Genomic DNA, 15185 nt, shown 5'->3' on the forward strand with positions numbered 1-15185 from the left:
AAATGTGTGCCGAATCCTCAAATCAATACTACCACTAATGCTACTTAACATTATTTTGGCTGAGTGATCATTAATGAGTTCAAAATATACACATATAAACACTACTAAAATATTTTGAAATTTCGTAGGGATTTGTACAGTTTTCTGCCAAATTTGCTAAAAGTAGTATTAAGTGGTCCGTGGTGTTGGAACCTAGCGCCATAAAAACACGGACTTTTCCTTGACCGTTCATTACGACACTTGCATCACTTTGCGGTTACGGTTGTTATTTTTTACTTCCTTGGTTACGGTTACTAAGGTAGCTTGTTGCTGCTGCTGACGTCCTCGCAATCGAGCAAGCATTATTGCAGAAAACGCAACAAGCAGATTTAACTTAACTGTTTTTTTCTTTGAAACAATGTCTTTTGTTTCACATTGCCAGAAAGACACAAAGGCAACGTACACTTTCTCGAGTCGGCCCAGGCCTGTGGAGAACCGCTCCAAATACAGAGAAAAGCCGACAGAAAAGTATGTATATTTAAAAAAATGCTAATTTTTACGCTCACATTTGTTGCTGGTATTGTTAATGAAAAACAGTGAAACGAGATAAATTATATTTTTAAAAATGCGAACTTTTACGCTCACTTTTGTTGCTGGTATTTATAACAAGTTGATGCAAAACAGTGAAACGATGTAAACTATCTTTTTGTGTGGGAAAAAAGACATGCAAATTTAGGAAATTGTATATTCTAACATAAACTGCTGATAAACAGTGTTAATTTTGTGTTATTACAATACCTCGAGAACATTTTGACCCAATTAATCATTACTAGAATTCTTACTTTCACCTCTTTGTCTATACTACATGAATTGTTAAACTCTTGACTTTAATGCTCTTTCTCTTTCATGCTCTCTTTCCACAGCATGGGATATAACACAATATGCCAAGCTTTTAATTTATATTTTGTCTACAGGGCATACAGTACTTATGGAAACATCATGTATGATCGCCGTGTCATCAGGGGAAACACTTATGCCCAACGCTTTCTATCAACTGTAAGTATATAAATTACATTGGACTTACAAATAGGGGTGCACAAAAACATTTTGGTGTGGTTCTCAAAATTGGTGCTCATTTTTTCCTGACCTATCATGAATTTAAAAGGAAAGTATGGCCCAGGGGTCTCATTTACAGCACAGAGGAGGGAAGCGAGGAATTTGCCTTGGTAGTGATTTGTGCAACATTCTTATTTCCTGTGCAAATGTACAGATGGTGCAGGAAGACCTCGCTGAAATGCAAAGACAGCAAGGGATAAGGAGGAGGGCCACAGTTCAAAAAAAGAAAACCAAGGAACAGCTGCGGTCTTCCACTCCGGAGGCCGTACAAGGCAGAACGCACAATGTTGTGCAAACGGGTGAATTGTTTTCCTATCAACTTTGGAGCATGTTTGTCAGTCATTCCTCAGTCCATAATGGGAATACACAATTTCTGTTTCTTTTCAGAACTTTATCTGGAAGAGTTGAGCTACAACATTGAGGTTTCACACATCGAGTGTCAAACTGATCCTCTCCTGGACAGACCAGCAACGCTGCTTTTTATACCCGCCAAATCGGGCAACGATGTTGCAACACAAATAGAAGAGGGGGAGGTATGCACGCATAAATAAAAAAATGTCTCCGCAATTTCTCATGTCAAACATGATCAATTAAAAGTACTGGTATTTTTTTAGATTGAAATCACATTCAAAGTTTTTACTTTTCAAAGACTCCTCCCGGCAACACTGCAGTAACCCAATGCGCAGTTTTCAACACACGCCAAGAAGGAACACATTAATCTGAACGTCTTCTATTCTGTCACGTTGCTTTGATGTTACACTACTTAAATCCCACTTGACAAAACTGTTGGTAGCCTATTCATATTATCCGTCTCTTCAATTTGTCTTTAATTTCTCATTTCTGGCTATAGTCCCATGGATCCTAAATTATTCTGTTATGTAGTCAAAGGAGGAACTGCTGTGGAGATCATGAGCCTATTCTTGTCTATAATTATCTTTCCAATCTCGAGACTCACCTTTGCTTCCTCTAGTCAATATTTAGTGTGATGCATACCATGTTAATAGACCAACTGAAATCTCTTAATCATTTTTTAATGATTTTGTTGAAAAGCAATGTCTGCTTTTCATTGGTTATTTTTTATTCCATTTTAATTTCTTACTTTTGTCAGATTCAATTTAGATTTAAATGGGACAGAAAGGTACCACAAATCTTATCCACGTGTGTACGTACTCCAGATCAGATTTAGACTTTGCAGAAATATACCATGCAGGGTGCAACCTGTACTATATTTCTACGTTTAACAGCTTTAAGTGATTGTCTTCCGCAGTTGTTCGACTTTGACAGAGAAGTGCAGCTCTTGCTGGAGGTGCTGGTGGGGAAGACCATTTTGCAGTCTCTGCTGGAGGTGATGGAGGAGGAGGAGCTGGCCTGTCTGAGGACCCAGCAGAAGGCCTTTGAGGAGCTCCGCAATGCCGAGTTGGCTGAGCTGCAGCGCCTACAGGAGCGAGAGAGGCGCCACAGGGAGGAAAAGGTATGCCTTTTTGATTTGTTTGTTACCTGAGACCTTTTTAAACATTTCAGAAATTTAAAATCTATTTTCTCAAGCTTTTGTCCTATTCTAGGTTACCAAGATTCGAACCCAGAACCTCTCATTAACCACTACATTACTGTGCAGCCTGTTCCTAAGTTTAGAAAAGTATGCTAATTATAAGTTTTGTTACGTTTTTTTTATTGGGAGGGCTCGCCAAGTGTGATGCTGTTCAACTTCACTTAAGTGGTTGAGGAGTGGCAATGAGCCAAACAGTCAGCAGAGGTCAGCAATGCACAGTTTTATATTTTAAATCTAACTGCTAAGTGTGGGTGAAGAATGACTTTGGTGTTAAGGTGAGTGGTGGCTTTCAAATGTGTATTAAATTCTTGAGCGTTATGTATGAGTGATTTAAAGCATTCCTAAATGCTATTTGAGCGACTTCGGCGAATGAAACCACTGTTGCAATGTGAGATGTGAAACAAAAACAAAAATATTTACAGCAAAGTCGCTACTCTGCTTGATATGTATTTACACAGAAAATGCTTTTTCTCCTGATGTTAGATTTTTTTCCTTTTTTTTTTTTTTTTTTTTCTTAGAAATCTAGCACTAATTCCCAATGAGTGCAAACGTGATAAAAAATGCTGGCTGGTACTAGTAAAACATTTTCTCTAGGAGCGCCGTATTGCCCAACAGAGGGAAGCACTAAGGATGGAAAAAGAGACTGTGGAAAAGATTGCAGCACAAGCCTACACCCAGCAGTACTTGGCTGATCTTGTACCAACAGTTTTTAAGTCCCTCAGGATCAACGGCTACTTCTATGACCCAGTGGAGAAAGGTGGATAACACCATCACTAGAGAGGTCATACTTTATGGAAGCTTCTAAAAGTGTTCTGTGTGCTTAATTTCAGATATTGAGACAAACTTTTTCACATGGCTAATGGCTGAGGTGAACAACAAATTAGAAAAGAGAAATACTGCAAGGCAAATACTGGATAGTAAGTATCTCCCAAAAAAATGTGGACTCACACGCAATTACTAGTTGCATTTCTTTACCTTGCCATCCTAAACATAACATTTGCATGTACCTTAAACGTTTAAAGGGTTACACTGCCACCTAGTGGATATGTTTTTTATGTCACGGATTAGTTGTGTGATTCAATAATTTACTTTTCTTGTTCGTTTCAGCAATCATCCATGATGTGGCCGTGAAAAAACTTCCTCTCTATACACAATTAGAATCACGGCTAGAGACGTAGAGGCTTGTATTCTTAAAAAAAAATAATAATAATAATGACCATGTTTGTGATTAACATGTAACGTAAAGAGACGCTTTGTCTTAGGCATGCAGTGTTCTAGCCCCTACTTGCAAAGTTTTATCATATTTCTTTATATTTCATAATGATCTCTTCTAAAATTGCAACATAATCCAATCATGCATAAAAATAATTCAGTTGTAACACATGAAGGTCGTGCTACCTACCTTTGTTGTGAACGTACCAATATGGATTAAAACCTTTAACTGTTAAAGAATGATTCGTGTTTATTTAATACTATAATGCCAACAAATACAGGTCCATTGACATCACATAGCTATAATGACGCTTGGATGACGTGAGGAGTATCGTTCGTAATAAAGTAAGAAAAAAAGCAAAGAAACAAAGCAAAAATAGGCGTAGATGTCATGACTATGCCCATTGGAAAAATCAAGCACTTTCTTGAAGATTTTAAATTATATTTATCATAAATTACACAGCTTCCTGTATTTTTGCATTTACGTACCACAATAAAAGTACTGGACGACGGATTGACAATGCAAATCATGCAGAGCTGTTCATTTGGTGGAAAGAAACATGTAAGAAAATCTGTTAGTGTCTGATCATCACATTCACTTACATTTATTGGCTAGTTACAAAATGTTAGATATAGGTGTTTACATTTATTTTGAAATCCAATTCTTGTCGTTTCCTGCGCTTCCTTTGCTCGGATTTTGCGAGCTTGTCAGTCGTGGACCTCATTCATTGTTGACGATGAATGTCACCCGCACGAGCGAAAAGAGGTTCACTTCAGCCAGCTTGCAGTAACACCCAAGAGGCCCAAACTCGTTCCAACTCTTGTTCGCTCTTGACGAAGGTACCGTGACTACACGGGGGTCTTACTAATATTATACCCTTCTCGGGCGAAAGGCGACTAAACGACACAAAATGCCAAAAGCGGTAAGCAATTACAATTATTTCATTTAATTGAATTTATTTTTAGTTTATTTCATTGTTTATTATTCTCCACAGGTAAAGAATATAACACACAAAATTTAACTTTGGGATCTTAAAATATATTTTCTATATTACTGGTTTACTACTTTCCATGCATTTAATATGTGTGTTACACTAGACCTATTAATTGAACATACAGTATTAATTGTATACAGCATTAGGGGCTTTTACACTGCAGGGACTATTTCAGGAACTTCCCCATCTACCCCAGGTAGTTTGTGTACTACTCGTAAATAACCAGAGGGGGTTTCCTTTAGTATTGAATAATTATAGTAGAGTGACAAGTTTGCATTTGAAGGCCAGCCACTCCAACTGACTTTTCCTCATAATCATGGATGGGTGTGTCCCACCAGTCTTGATGGAAAGAAACCATTATGTAATAAGCAAGATGCCTGTGATCACATTTTCTTATGGTAGGGGTACAATGCTGATGCAGTAGGCCCACTTTGCAAGTCTTAGAATTTAAGCAATAGACTGGAACCAAGAGATCATGAGAATTTAATGGGATTGTTTGAAAAAAACGTATTCTGTGGTGTGCTTGTTCCTCGGCATAGCTCTTAGAGACAGTTAATCGTGTGGTACTGGATTTCAAATGAACAATTTCCTGGCAATGGTTCGGTGGAGGTAACGCTAACAAAGTTCTCCCATGTTTTCTAACAGATCAGGTTTTGCTCCTGACTAGCTTGCCCCACCCTGGCGTGCCATTACACTTCGCTCAGTCAAACATCTGTTTGGAAACTTCTTGCTGGCATTTAGAACAAAGTCGTGTTTATTTTTCTACATGGAAATTGGACTATATGCAGTAAAGTATTTCCATAAGGTAAAATACATACAGAGGAGCTTCTTGGACATATCACCTGCTTACTAAGTGAAATGTTAACATGTGTCAACGGGTTGTGGTCATTGCTACACAGCGTGTTGTTGCTTTGTTTGGGAATGGCCAACAGGTTTTGTGTGCGTTGCTGTGAAAGTGACATCCTGAGTGAGTCACTTTTTCTTCATGATACTGTCTCAATGTTTATTTTTAAATCAGTCATGACCGCTGTGCAATTTTTTGCTTGCTATGGTCAAAATGGGGCCACGTGATATTTCTTCCACTGACCCGTGCATGGTTTCCACCATCACATTCATTCACATGCTTCACTGGCTGCTGTGTGTGTGTTTTTCTAGGTGCTCCCATGCTGTAAATGCAAATACAGAAATTAAGCCTCTATGTATGAGCTATTCTCCCTCATCACAGCGTGCTTCTTTCTTGAGTTTGGGAGCAGTTTTGGGTACGTTGCTTCCTCAAGACTACAGCAACAGACTCCGGCTCAAAGGCTCCTTTGTCTGACTGTTGAGTAGAGGCTGTATTTCACCACTTTTTAGCTGTGACTCAAAACCAGCATATAAAGTTCTGCCGGACTGAGAGTGTTCTAAGCCATATGTGCTTTGAGAGCGCCATCACATTAGGCAAAAGTTTCCCATGACATTCTAAGCCATATATGCTTTGGGAGCGCCATCACATTAGGCAAAAGTTTACCATGCCACGAAGTTCTTTCTAATCATCCCTGGCAGTGGCACAGTTTACACTGCTGCTCCCCTGCAGTCTAACATGATGATGAGACGCTGTGATTGGATTGGTGTTATTTATTCATTATTTATTCAGCACGCTGTTGTTATACTTGTTTACTTGTTTGTCTGTTGTGGGCCATGTCTTGTCACCGTGGGATAGGGGGGAACGAAATTTCGGTTTCTTTGTGTGTCTTTGGCATGTGGAGAAATTGACAATAAAGTTGACTTTGACTTTGACTTTTTGACTTTGATTTGCCCTCCTTGCGAGATGTAAACCAGTTAGTTGACTGTCAGCAGGTGGATTACAGTTTTGGTCGCTCACAATGGACTGGCAATGGAAGATGCCGCCAAAGCGATATGGACGGCATGTCCTAACATGTTTGTGTCCATTTCTTTGAGTGGTAATGAGTTTGTAAATCTTTCTCATCCCTTTTCTTAGATGTGTACAGAGCTGCATGAAACACTTACAATTCTACTTGAAAGTCAAATTTTTCTTGTGTGTGTCCACCACAGGTCAATATTAACGTCAACGCCTTAGACTCGGAGCTGGAGTTTGCAATTTTGCCAAGCGCTTACGGCAAAGTTGTGTTTGACCAGGTAAGCTGCACACCATCTCCGTTTAGATTATTGAATGCAAAGTCCCACTAAAACCATATAAGAAAGTCCTGAAGTTGAAAAATATTGTTTTTTTATATTAGTTGGACAATATTGTTTTTTTCGTATATGTATCTGCGCCTGACACCATTATCATTGCATTGTTCTCATTTTGTATGGTTCCATTCTTCTTCCCCATATGTATCATCTTATGTGACTAAGCATGTATGGTCTGCAAGGTTTGAAATTTTAAAACTGAGATCCCGCCAGCCCAGCTGACAGGCATTACAGTGAACTTGTTTGGTGCTGTGTGACAGCATCAGCGGAAGAAAGGCATTGTCTAAGAGTCTAAGAGTTAGACGCTTCCTGTAAAACTCGTTTTTCAATAGCTAGTGTAGCCAATTTCTACATATGTTTTGGACCAACCCTTCATCTCAAGATTTGTCGAGAAAATGTTTTTATCAAATCAAATTACATCGGAGCATAAATGCGGCCAAAGAGACCTACGGCCATTCTCAAAGTTTCTACAATGTGCAGTTAGCTTATATTTTTGTCATTGCAACTATGGTTGGTTGCGACATGCTCCCGGATGGGTGTGCCACAAATAATAGCCGCTTTGATTATTTTCAGCTCAGCTGTGGTAGAACACCTCAGTTGGCAACATACCAAGAAAGCTAGAGAAATTAAAGTCATAATAATCAAAAAGTAGTCAAATACATTTGCAGCATGCACTGTAATGATTGAGTTGAGTGCAAAAGTGGAAGGATAAATATGACAAAGGAGAGAGGTGGCTGAAGTTATTTTTTTAAATTCTTTAAATTATTTTTTAATTCAATGGCTTGCACTAAATGCGTCATTGCGCTTTGAGCAACGACATCAGGTTAGCCCAGTTGATATGTAGCATAGGTGCACGTTGACGTGTATAATCAGCTTAATGTCATCTCACACCGGCAGGCACTAAGTAGCTGCGCTGACCCCAGCAAGCGAGCAGTCTGCTGAGCAACACTCGTAAACCCGATTTTGTCAAGTAGCTGCGCTGACCCCAGCAAGCGAGCAGTCTGCTGAGCAACACTCGTAAACCCAATTTTGTCAGGCCTTGGTGATTGTCGGCAATCACAAACGTAGAATCTGTCATACCAAAGACAGCCTGCCACTCCCCTCCACACCCTGTTGCTCATCTCATTTGGGCTTGAGCGGCAATGTAAAAAAATCAGTCACAGAGGTTGAATGAATTTGTTAGTTGCCATTTCAACCTGCCGCTTAAAGCTCATTTGCATTTTGAGATTAGTATTTTGAGTGGAGTATCTTTAAATGAGTTCAAAGTCAATTTGACAGTGACAGCAGGCAATTTATCAAAGCTGTCAAAGGCTTGTTAGCCAAGCCCACAAATCATCATAGTCATCAAGTCAGGACTAGTGAGATTTTAGAAATAATTCTTAATAAATCTATTTTAGTTACCTCACTTTGCTGCCTTTAACCACTGCAATTGAATTAATCAAAATTATGTTTCTTGTGTATGCCATTGTTTTGAAAAGTTTTTATTCCATTCAAATTCCTTTTTTTCATTATTATCCACAGGTGGTGAAAACAATCGGATTACGTGAGCTCTGGTACTTTGGACTCCAGTATATAGATGGAAAAGACTATTTAACTTGGCTGAAACTGGAAAAAAAGGTAAGATGGGTTTGAAAGGCAGTGATGAAATGGAACACTTGAATCAGACAATAGAAGAATGCATTCCCTCATGGGCACAGTAGTCTCGATGATGCAATGTTTGTGTTTCATCATATCACTAGCAACCATAATAAAATATCCAGTACATGCCATCCATTGATATTCTTGAGCATGGTTAGTTGCTCCCTCCACAGATATCTGTAACAGACCGCATTGGTTTCTGTGTATATTTTACTTGTTGCATAAGACGATTATTGTGTGTTCAGCTGGAGCGTAAACTCTTCCTGAACCAGGACTACTTTCTGTTGTGTAGTCAACAGTGCAAAACTCTTTGCCACTGGATTCCTTGAGTTGCTCATAATTCAGGCTAATTTGTAAATCAGATAAATGAAGTCTGGCACATGATAGAGAAAGCCAACATTTACAGCCAATTGCAAAACGGAATAATTTGAAAATAATTCTGATAATATTTTACCTTTATTTGCTTAGATATGAAACATTCTCATTTAATATTTTTATTTCAGCAACAAAACAGAACCTGATTGGCTCACTCTGAAAACATTTGAAGTGTATTTGTAATTCCTTGTCAGGTGTTACAACAGGACGTGAGGAAGACAAACCCGCTGCAGTTTAATTTTCGGGCCAAGTACTTTCCCGAGGAAGTCAATGAGGAGCTCATTCAGGAGATCACTCAGAAGCTTTTCTTCATGCAAGTGAGAGAGGGCATCCTGAGCGACCAGATTTATTGTCCACCGGAAACGGCCGTGCTGCTGGCGTCCTACTCTGTTCAAGCCAAGTATGGAGATTATGATAAAGAAACCCACCAACCGGGATACCTCCTTTCTGAACGGCTACTCCCTCGCAGGTAAAGGAAAACCAAAACAAATAATTTATTTGATGTAAGGCCCTGAAGTTTTTCGGTTTGGAAGGTGATATGTCAGTTATTTATATACGATACTCAAAATTGCACACAGCGCCAGTAGGCTACTAGTCTGGTTGAACCTGCCCCTAAGGAAATGACGATGTCCTCCTTGGCACCCACAAAAAAAAAGAAAGAAAGCGAAACGGTTATGTATGAATCATGTTTTCTGTACTGTTATCTCAGTTTGAGTTGCACCCATGCAGCTTTGATAAGACGGAAGCCATTGTTATAGGTGGATGATTAAAAAACAGTTTTGAGGAATTGCAAGCTTTTGCATCATTTTGAAGGAATATAATAACTTCAGTACTGTCGCTGTCAGGTCCTCACATCGCTAAGATGCTGCTTTTTAATAATCATAATAATATAATAATAAGCTGACTAAGCAAGTTCATAAGCGGAAATGAATCTGCATGTGCTATCCTTCATGGCTGAGACATTTCTTCTGCATTCAAGCATTCGAGGTATCTTTGAATCTCACTGAAAGTCTTTCACAAATTATTGCCCAAAAAATATCCAGACTTTGAATCTTGTGGTGACTTAATGCTGCACAGCTCCTGCAAAGTTAAAGAAGAGGCGAAGCTTTACAACACTTCAATGGAGTTCAATAGAGTTAATGTCTGTTTTTGCAGAGTGGTGGATCAGCACAAGTTATCACAAGAACAGTGGGAGGAGAGGATTCAGGTGTGGCATGAGGAGCATCGTGGGATGCTCAAGTGAGTCAATGTGTGATTTGTATGTCATTATACGTGTTGACATGGGTGTGCTAAACTTGAGCACGTTCCAACAGGGAGGATGCCATGATGGAGTATCTGAAGATCGCTCAGGACCTCGAGATGTATGGCGTCAACTACTTTGACATAAAGAATAAGAAGGGAACGCTGTTGTGGCTGGGAGTGGATGCTTTGGGACTGAATATTTATGAGAAGGATGACAAGTAAGTTGAACTGACGACTTGGTTGCAGACATTAGAGCAGCAGCAGGAATTGTGCTGTCGAGTTGAATGTATGAAAATCAATTTTAATTTCCATGACACTAATGAAGGTGGCTCGGTGGGGCACTGGTTAGCACGTCCGCCTCACAGTTAGGAGGGTCCCGGTTCGATTCCACCTCCAACCCTCCCTGTGTTGCACTCCGGCTTCCTCCCACATCCCGAAAAACATGCTTGATAGGCCGATTGGGCACTCTAAATTGCCCCTAGGTGTGAGTGTGAGTGCGGATGGTTGTCTCTGTGTGCCCTGCAATTGGCTGGCAACCGGTTCAGGGTGTCCCCCGCCTACTGCCCGATGACTGCTGGGATAGGCGCCAGCACGCCCGCGACCCCCGTGGGGACAAAGCGGTACAGAAAATGGATGGATGACACTAGTGACAAACAGGCCATTTTGAGGCACCAAGCTTTGTTTTTTGTAAACCTAGCGATCGACAGAAGCCTGTCTTCTGCGGTGACCTCTGCCATAACTATGGTTACGCCAACTGGTTTTTCAAGCTGTGCGGCACTTAAGAATGTGGGGCTAACCTACAACAACGTCTCCTCAATGAGGGCGGCTGGCCCACAAAGCACACAGTCAAGGCATCTCGTTTGATTGTCAAACTCTTTACCAACCTGCTTTCCTTCATTTTCATGTTTCATCCATCACAATGGTTTAATTTTACACGATAAGCTAATCACGTCGTTTTTTGTGATTTTTTACTTCTTGGCACAAGATATCCTTTGAATTCATCCGGAAGCAAACTCTACAATGCAAAGATCCGTCCCGTCACGGCGCTCTGAAATAACTTCCACATTGTTGTCTCAATTCCACAAGCATGTGTCAGCGAGAGTAATTAAAATAAATTCCAGTTCAGGCAGTGTAAGTTCAAACATGAGTTTCACCACGAGGTGCTTGTTGGTCTCATTACAACATAGCAAATGTCATGCTCTGCTGAAACTGGCACAAGAAAACATCCACACCTTGAAATAATCCATCGGACAGTGGGATCAGTATTTTTTTGTGACTAAGCAGGAGGTTGGATTCTTTGCCGCGGCTTTCCACATTTGTGTGTTTTGCTCCATCAGACTGACACCAAAAATTGGCTTCCCATGGAGTGAAATCAAAAACGTTTCCTTCAATGACAAAAAGTTCACCATCAAACCCATCGACAAAAAATCACCGGTGAGTAAATCTTCTAGTCTTTTATGCATGTTGATGCTCCAACGTGCTTGTCCCCTGTATTAAATTTGTAATGTAGCAATTTGAGGTTGACTCCACATTATTTATTCTCGGTTCGTTTTCAGGACTTTGTGTTCTATTCCCCAAGACTACGCTTAAACAAACGCATCCTTCAGCTGTGCATGGGCAACCATGAGCTCTACATGAACCGACGCAAGCCGGACTCCATCGAGGTGCAGCAGATGAAGACACAAGCGAGAGAGGAGAAGATGCAGAAACAGAAGGAGAAGTATGTTGTTGTTGTTATCTCAGTTCAAATATGTGAAAATCTAAGTGTATAACTTGATTTATTGAGCCCAAATTTTTACCGCTGCGAGGTAATCATTACATGCTTCTTGTACGTAAATTCCCCCTCTTAGCACAGCTTGCGCACAGAAGATCCAAATTTTAATCTGCAGAGATTTTTCCATGTATTATGTCAACAATTCTCAAAAATTCTCTCCGTGTTGCAGATTAAAGCCATTAGACCACTAAGACCGTAGCCGATTTGGCACAGGCTGATCCCCTTGTTATTGTAAAACTCAACAGTGTACAAAAGAGAAACCACCCGTTGACTATTATTTGTCCGTCTGTCATGCATCTTTGTTAGCTAATTGCTAATGCTTATCTGCAGGGCCCAGCTGGAAAAAGAGAAGAGGAAGAGGGAGGCCATCGAGAAGGAGAAGGAGCAGATGGAGCGGGAGAAGAAGGATATTATGATGAAGCTCTACCAGTATCAGGAGAAGACCAAGAAGGTAGAGCAAGGTATGAAAAAAGTGGTTACAATTACTTTGCTCTGTCATTAACTGAATGCTCATGACATGCTCATGAGATTGCTTAATGTCACAACAGAGCTAACAATTATACCTGTCTATATTTCAGATCTTCAGGCGCAGACGCAGAGAGCCATGATGCTGGAGAAGGAGCGTTTGAAAGCTGAAGAGGAGGCGGCTCGTCTGGAGGCGGAACGTCAGGCAGCCCTGCTGGCTAAAGAAGCGCTGGCTCGCCAATCTGAAAATCAGAAGATTAGTCAGGAACAGCTGGTCAGTGCTTTCTTTTTGTATTTATTAGTATTAGGGATGGCCCACCAATGTCACATTTGTGAACAATTAGGCATGTTTTGTGTTAGGCCTCAGAGCTGAAGGAGCACACGAGCAGAATCACTCTGCTGGAGGAGGCCAGGAAACGCAAGGAGAATGAGGTGGACTCATGGCAGCTCAGGGTGAGAACACTTGGGGACTTGGGGGAGCGGATGAAAAAAAAAAATCAAAGGACGTCTTAGAAGAAAAAAGCATATTTGTGTTCCTCACCAGGCCAAGGAGGCCCAGGATGATCTGATTAAGACCAAGCAGGAGTTAGAGAAGGTGAGGCTGGCGGCCCCACCAGTGCTGCCGATGCAGATGCCGATGATGGCGCCAATGCAGATGCCGATGATGGCGCCAATGATGGCACCGATGATGGCGCCGATGCACACATCGATGCAAAAGCAGACCACGATGCAGACGCCAATGCAAACGCCAATGCAAACGCCAATGCAAACGCCAATGCAAACGCCAATGCAAACACCGATGCAGACGCTAAGGCCGACGCCTTTGCAAACGCTGAGGCAGACGCCGATGGAAACACCAATGGAAATGCCGCTGCCGCCGCCTCCCCCTCTGTCTATGTACAACTTTGACGACATCAGCGAAGACGAGGAGAACAGCAGCATGCACAGTGCTGACCTGCACAATGACAGCGTCCAAAACAATCACCGCAGGGAGGAGGATCGACGGACGGAGGCCCAGAAGAATGAGCGTGTGCAGAAACAGCTCAGGGTAACCACAGGAAATGTCCTCATACATCAGAGGCCGCCAAACGTTTGTGCTCTATGGCCACATTCGAGTTTTAAAACTAAGTTATTTAAAGTAGTGTAAAAAAAATGAAAAAGATACCATTGTCTCATTCCCTTGCTGTGTCTCCTTCAGGATTTGACGGCCGAGTTGGCCCAAGCGCGTGACGAGTCCAAGAACACCCAGAACGACCTCCTCCACTCGGCCAACGTGCGGGAAGGACGAGACAAATACAAAACCCTGCGGCAGATCCGGCAAGGCAACACCAAGCAAAGGATTGATGAGTTTGAGGCCTTATAAGGAAGACACCTGCCCTTTTAAAATTGGTGTAGAAAGAAAATGACTCGCAGTGACCTCTCAGAAAGGGCTGGCACATTGTTTGTGTCTATGCACAACACTAGATGGCTCTACACTCGTTTAAATTTATACCTAGTTTAATATTTATAAAGTATACGGGACATTAAAAAGGGTGTTTCATCTTAATTTGTATATTTTTGCTAACGATGAAAACTAAATTTTATATAGTGACCAAAATAATGTCAATGTCTTATGTTCCCTGCTTTTAGTCTCAGATCAAGGATGAGCCTTATCTTTGTCTTTAGATCAGTGTCGCCACTTAAAACTTGTGCTTGTGCCTTAATGTCCATGCTGGTAGAAGCATCATGATGAATGTAACTTTTAAAACGCAGAATGCTGTTTTTGAGTGTCGACCTTGAGTTTGATCTGAGTGCTGTAGTTTCATCAGGCAGTTAGGAGGCCACTTTGGATTCACCTTGATGAGGAGGCCACTTTGGTTTCACCTTGATGGTCACGGAAATATCTCTGTATTTGAGACATATTGCCAATAAATATATATGATGACACACTTAAGTGTTGTTTGTGATGACACTTTAATGGTAAGGTAAATTATATTTTGGTTTCGAGCATTTGTCACTCGTTGCTCTTGTACTCGTGAGCAGGACTCCTACAAGAATGTTTTGTGCTTGTAGAAACTAGAGGTTGAACGTATGTTTCACAGGCTCAGTGTTCTTTGTGCGGCATTCTTGGACACCTGCGCATTCGATGACATTCAATGAAAACGCTTTGTCAGACATCAATGCTCAGGGTCCGTGTCTCTCTTGGTCATTAGATATTTCTTTTGAAAGCAGATATTAAACGACTGCTTATTTAATTTTCGCTTCAAAACAAATCCACACAAGTTAGAAGACTGCTTCATTTTCTCGTTTGTTGTCTGGAACGAGTAAAAAAGCCGAACAGTTTGATTTTCAATGTTTATTTCGACAACAAAAATTGAATATCGTAGCACGAGACATGAAAAAACCGGACCGTCGATTTAGGATTTCCAGTTGTCACCGACGGCATTTCACAAATTGACCAATGGACGGCGACAACGGGACGCTTGAAGACTATTGTCCTACGCATCCGGCTTGAGTCTTCTGGTAACTCGCTGCAATGCGTTTCGAGTGATTTATTTTTAAACTCTGTATGCACAAGCTAGGCGCATCTTTATGAGGCTTAGGTCCTCTAGTTCAGCGATCCCCAACCTTTTTAGCACCACGGACCGGATTTTTGTCAGACAATAGTTTC

The 15185-nt window shown here is 41.0% G+C and overlaps 2 protein-coding genes across 4 annotated transcripts; both read left to right on the forward strand.

Moving 5' to 3' along the window:
* The first annotated feature begins 267 nt into the window (after positions 1-267).
* Positions 268-4103, forward strand: rsph3 (radial spoke head 3). The gene is made up of 8 exons (XM_088362689.1): positions 268-507; positions 954-1035; positions 1250-1394; positions 1483-1628; positions 2363-2566; positions 3239-3401; positions 3475-3561; positions 3752-4103. The coding sequence occupies exons 1-8, from the start codon at positions 398-400 to the stop codon at positions 3820-3822; spliced, it is 1008 nt and encodes a 335-aa protein (XP_088218815.1). The 5' UTR covers positions 268-397; the 3' UTR covers positions 3823-4103.
* A 163-nt stretch (positions 4104-4266) lies between these two features.
* Positions 4267-14468, forward strand: ezrb (ezrin b). Of its 3 annotated transcripts, XM_088362686.1 has the most exons (14): positions 4558-4779; positions 5497-5656; positions 6904-6987; positions 8563-8658; positions 9249-9523; positions 10210-10293; positions 10368-10514; positions 11634-11730; positions 11853-12016; positions 12401-12531; positions 12649-12809; positions 12896-12988; positions 13080-13583; positions 13734-14468. In XM_088362686.1, exons 2-14 carry the CDS (start codon positions 5618-5620, stop codon positions 13896-13898), a joined length of 2040 nt encoding a protein of 679 aa, XP_088218812.1. In that variant the 5' UTR covers positions 4558-4779; positions 5497-5617; the 3' UTR covers positions 13899-14468. The 3 variants fall into 3 exon arrangements, with proteins under 3 accessions (XP_088218809.1, XP_088218812.1, XP_088218813.1); XM_088362683.1 differs by lacking the exons at positions 4558-4779; positions 5497-5656 and adding an exon at positions 4267-4418; XM_088362687.1 differs by lacking the exon at positions 5497-5656.
* Positions 14469-15185: the final 717 nt, after the last annotated feature.

This window comes from Syngnathus floridae, chromosome 19 (assembly GCF_059516105.1).
Source record: "Syngnathus floridae isolate MCC-2025c chromosome 19, RoL_Sflo_1.0, whole genome shotgun sequence".
NCBI lineage: Eukaryota > Metazoa > Chordata > Actinopteri > Syngnathiformes > Syngnathidae > Syngnathus > Syngnathus floridae.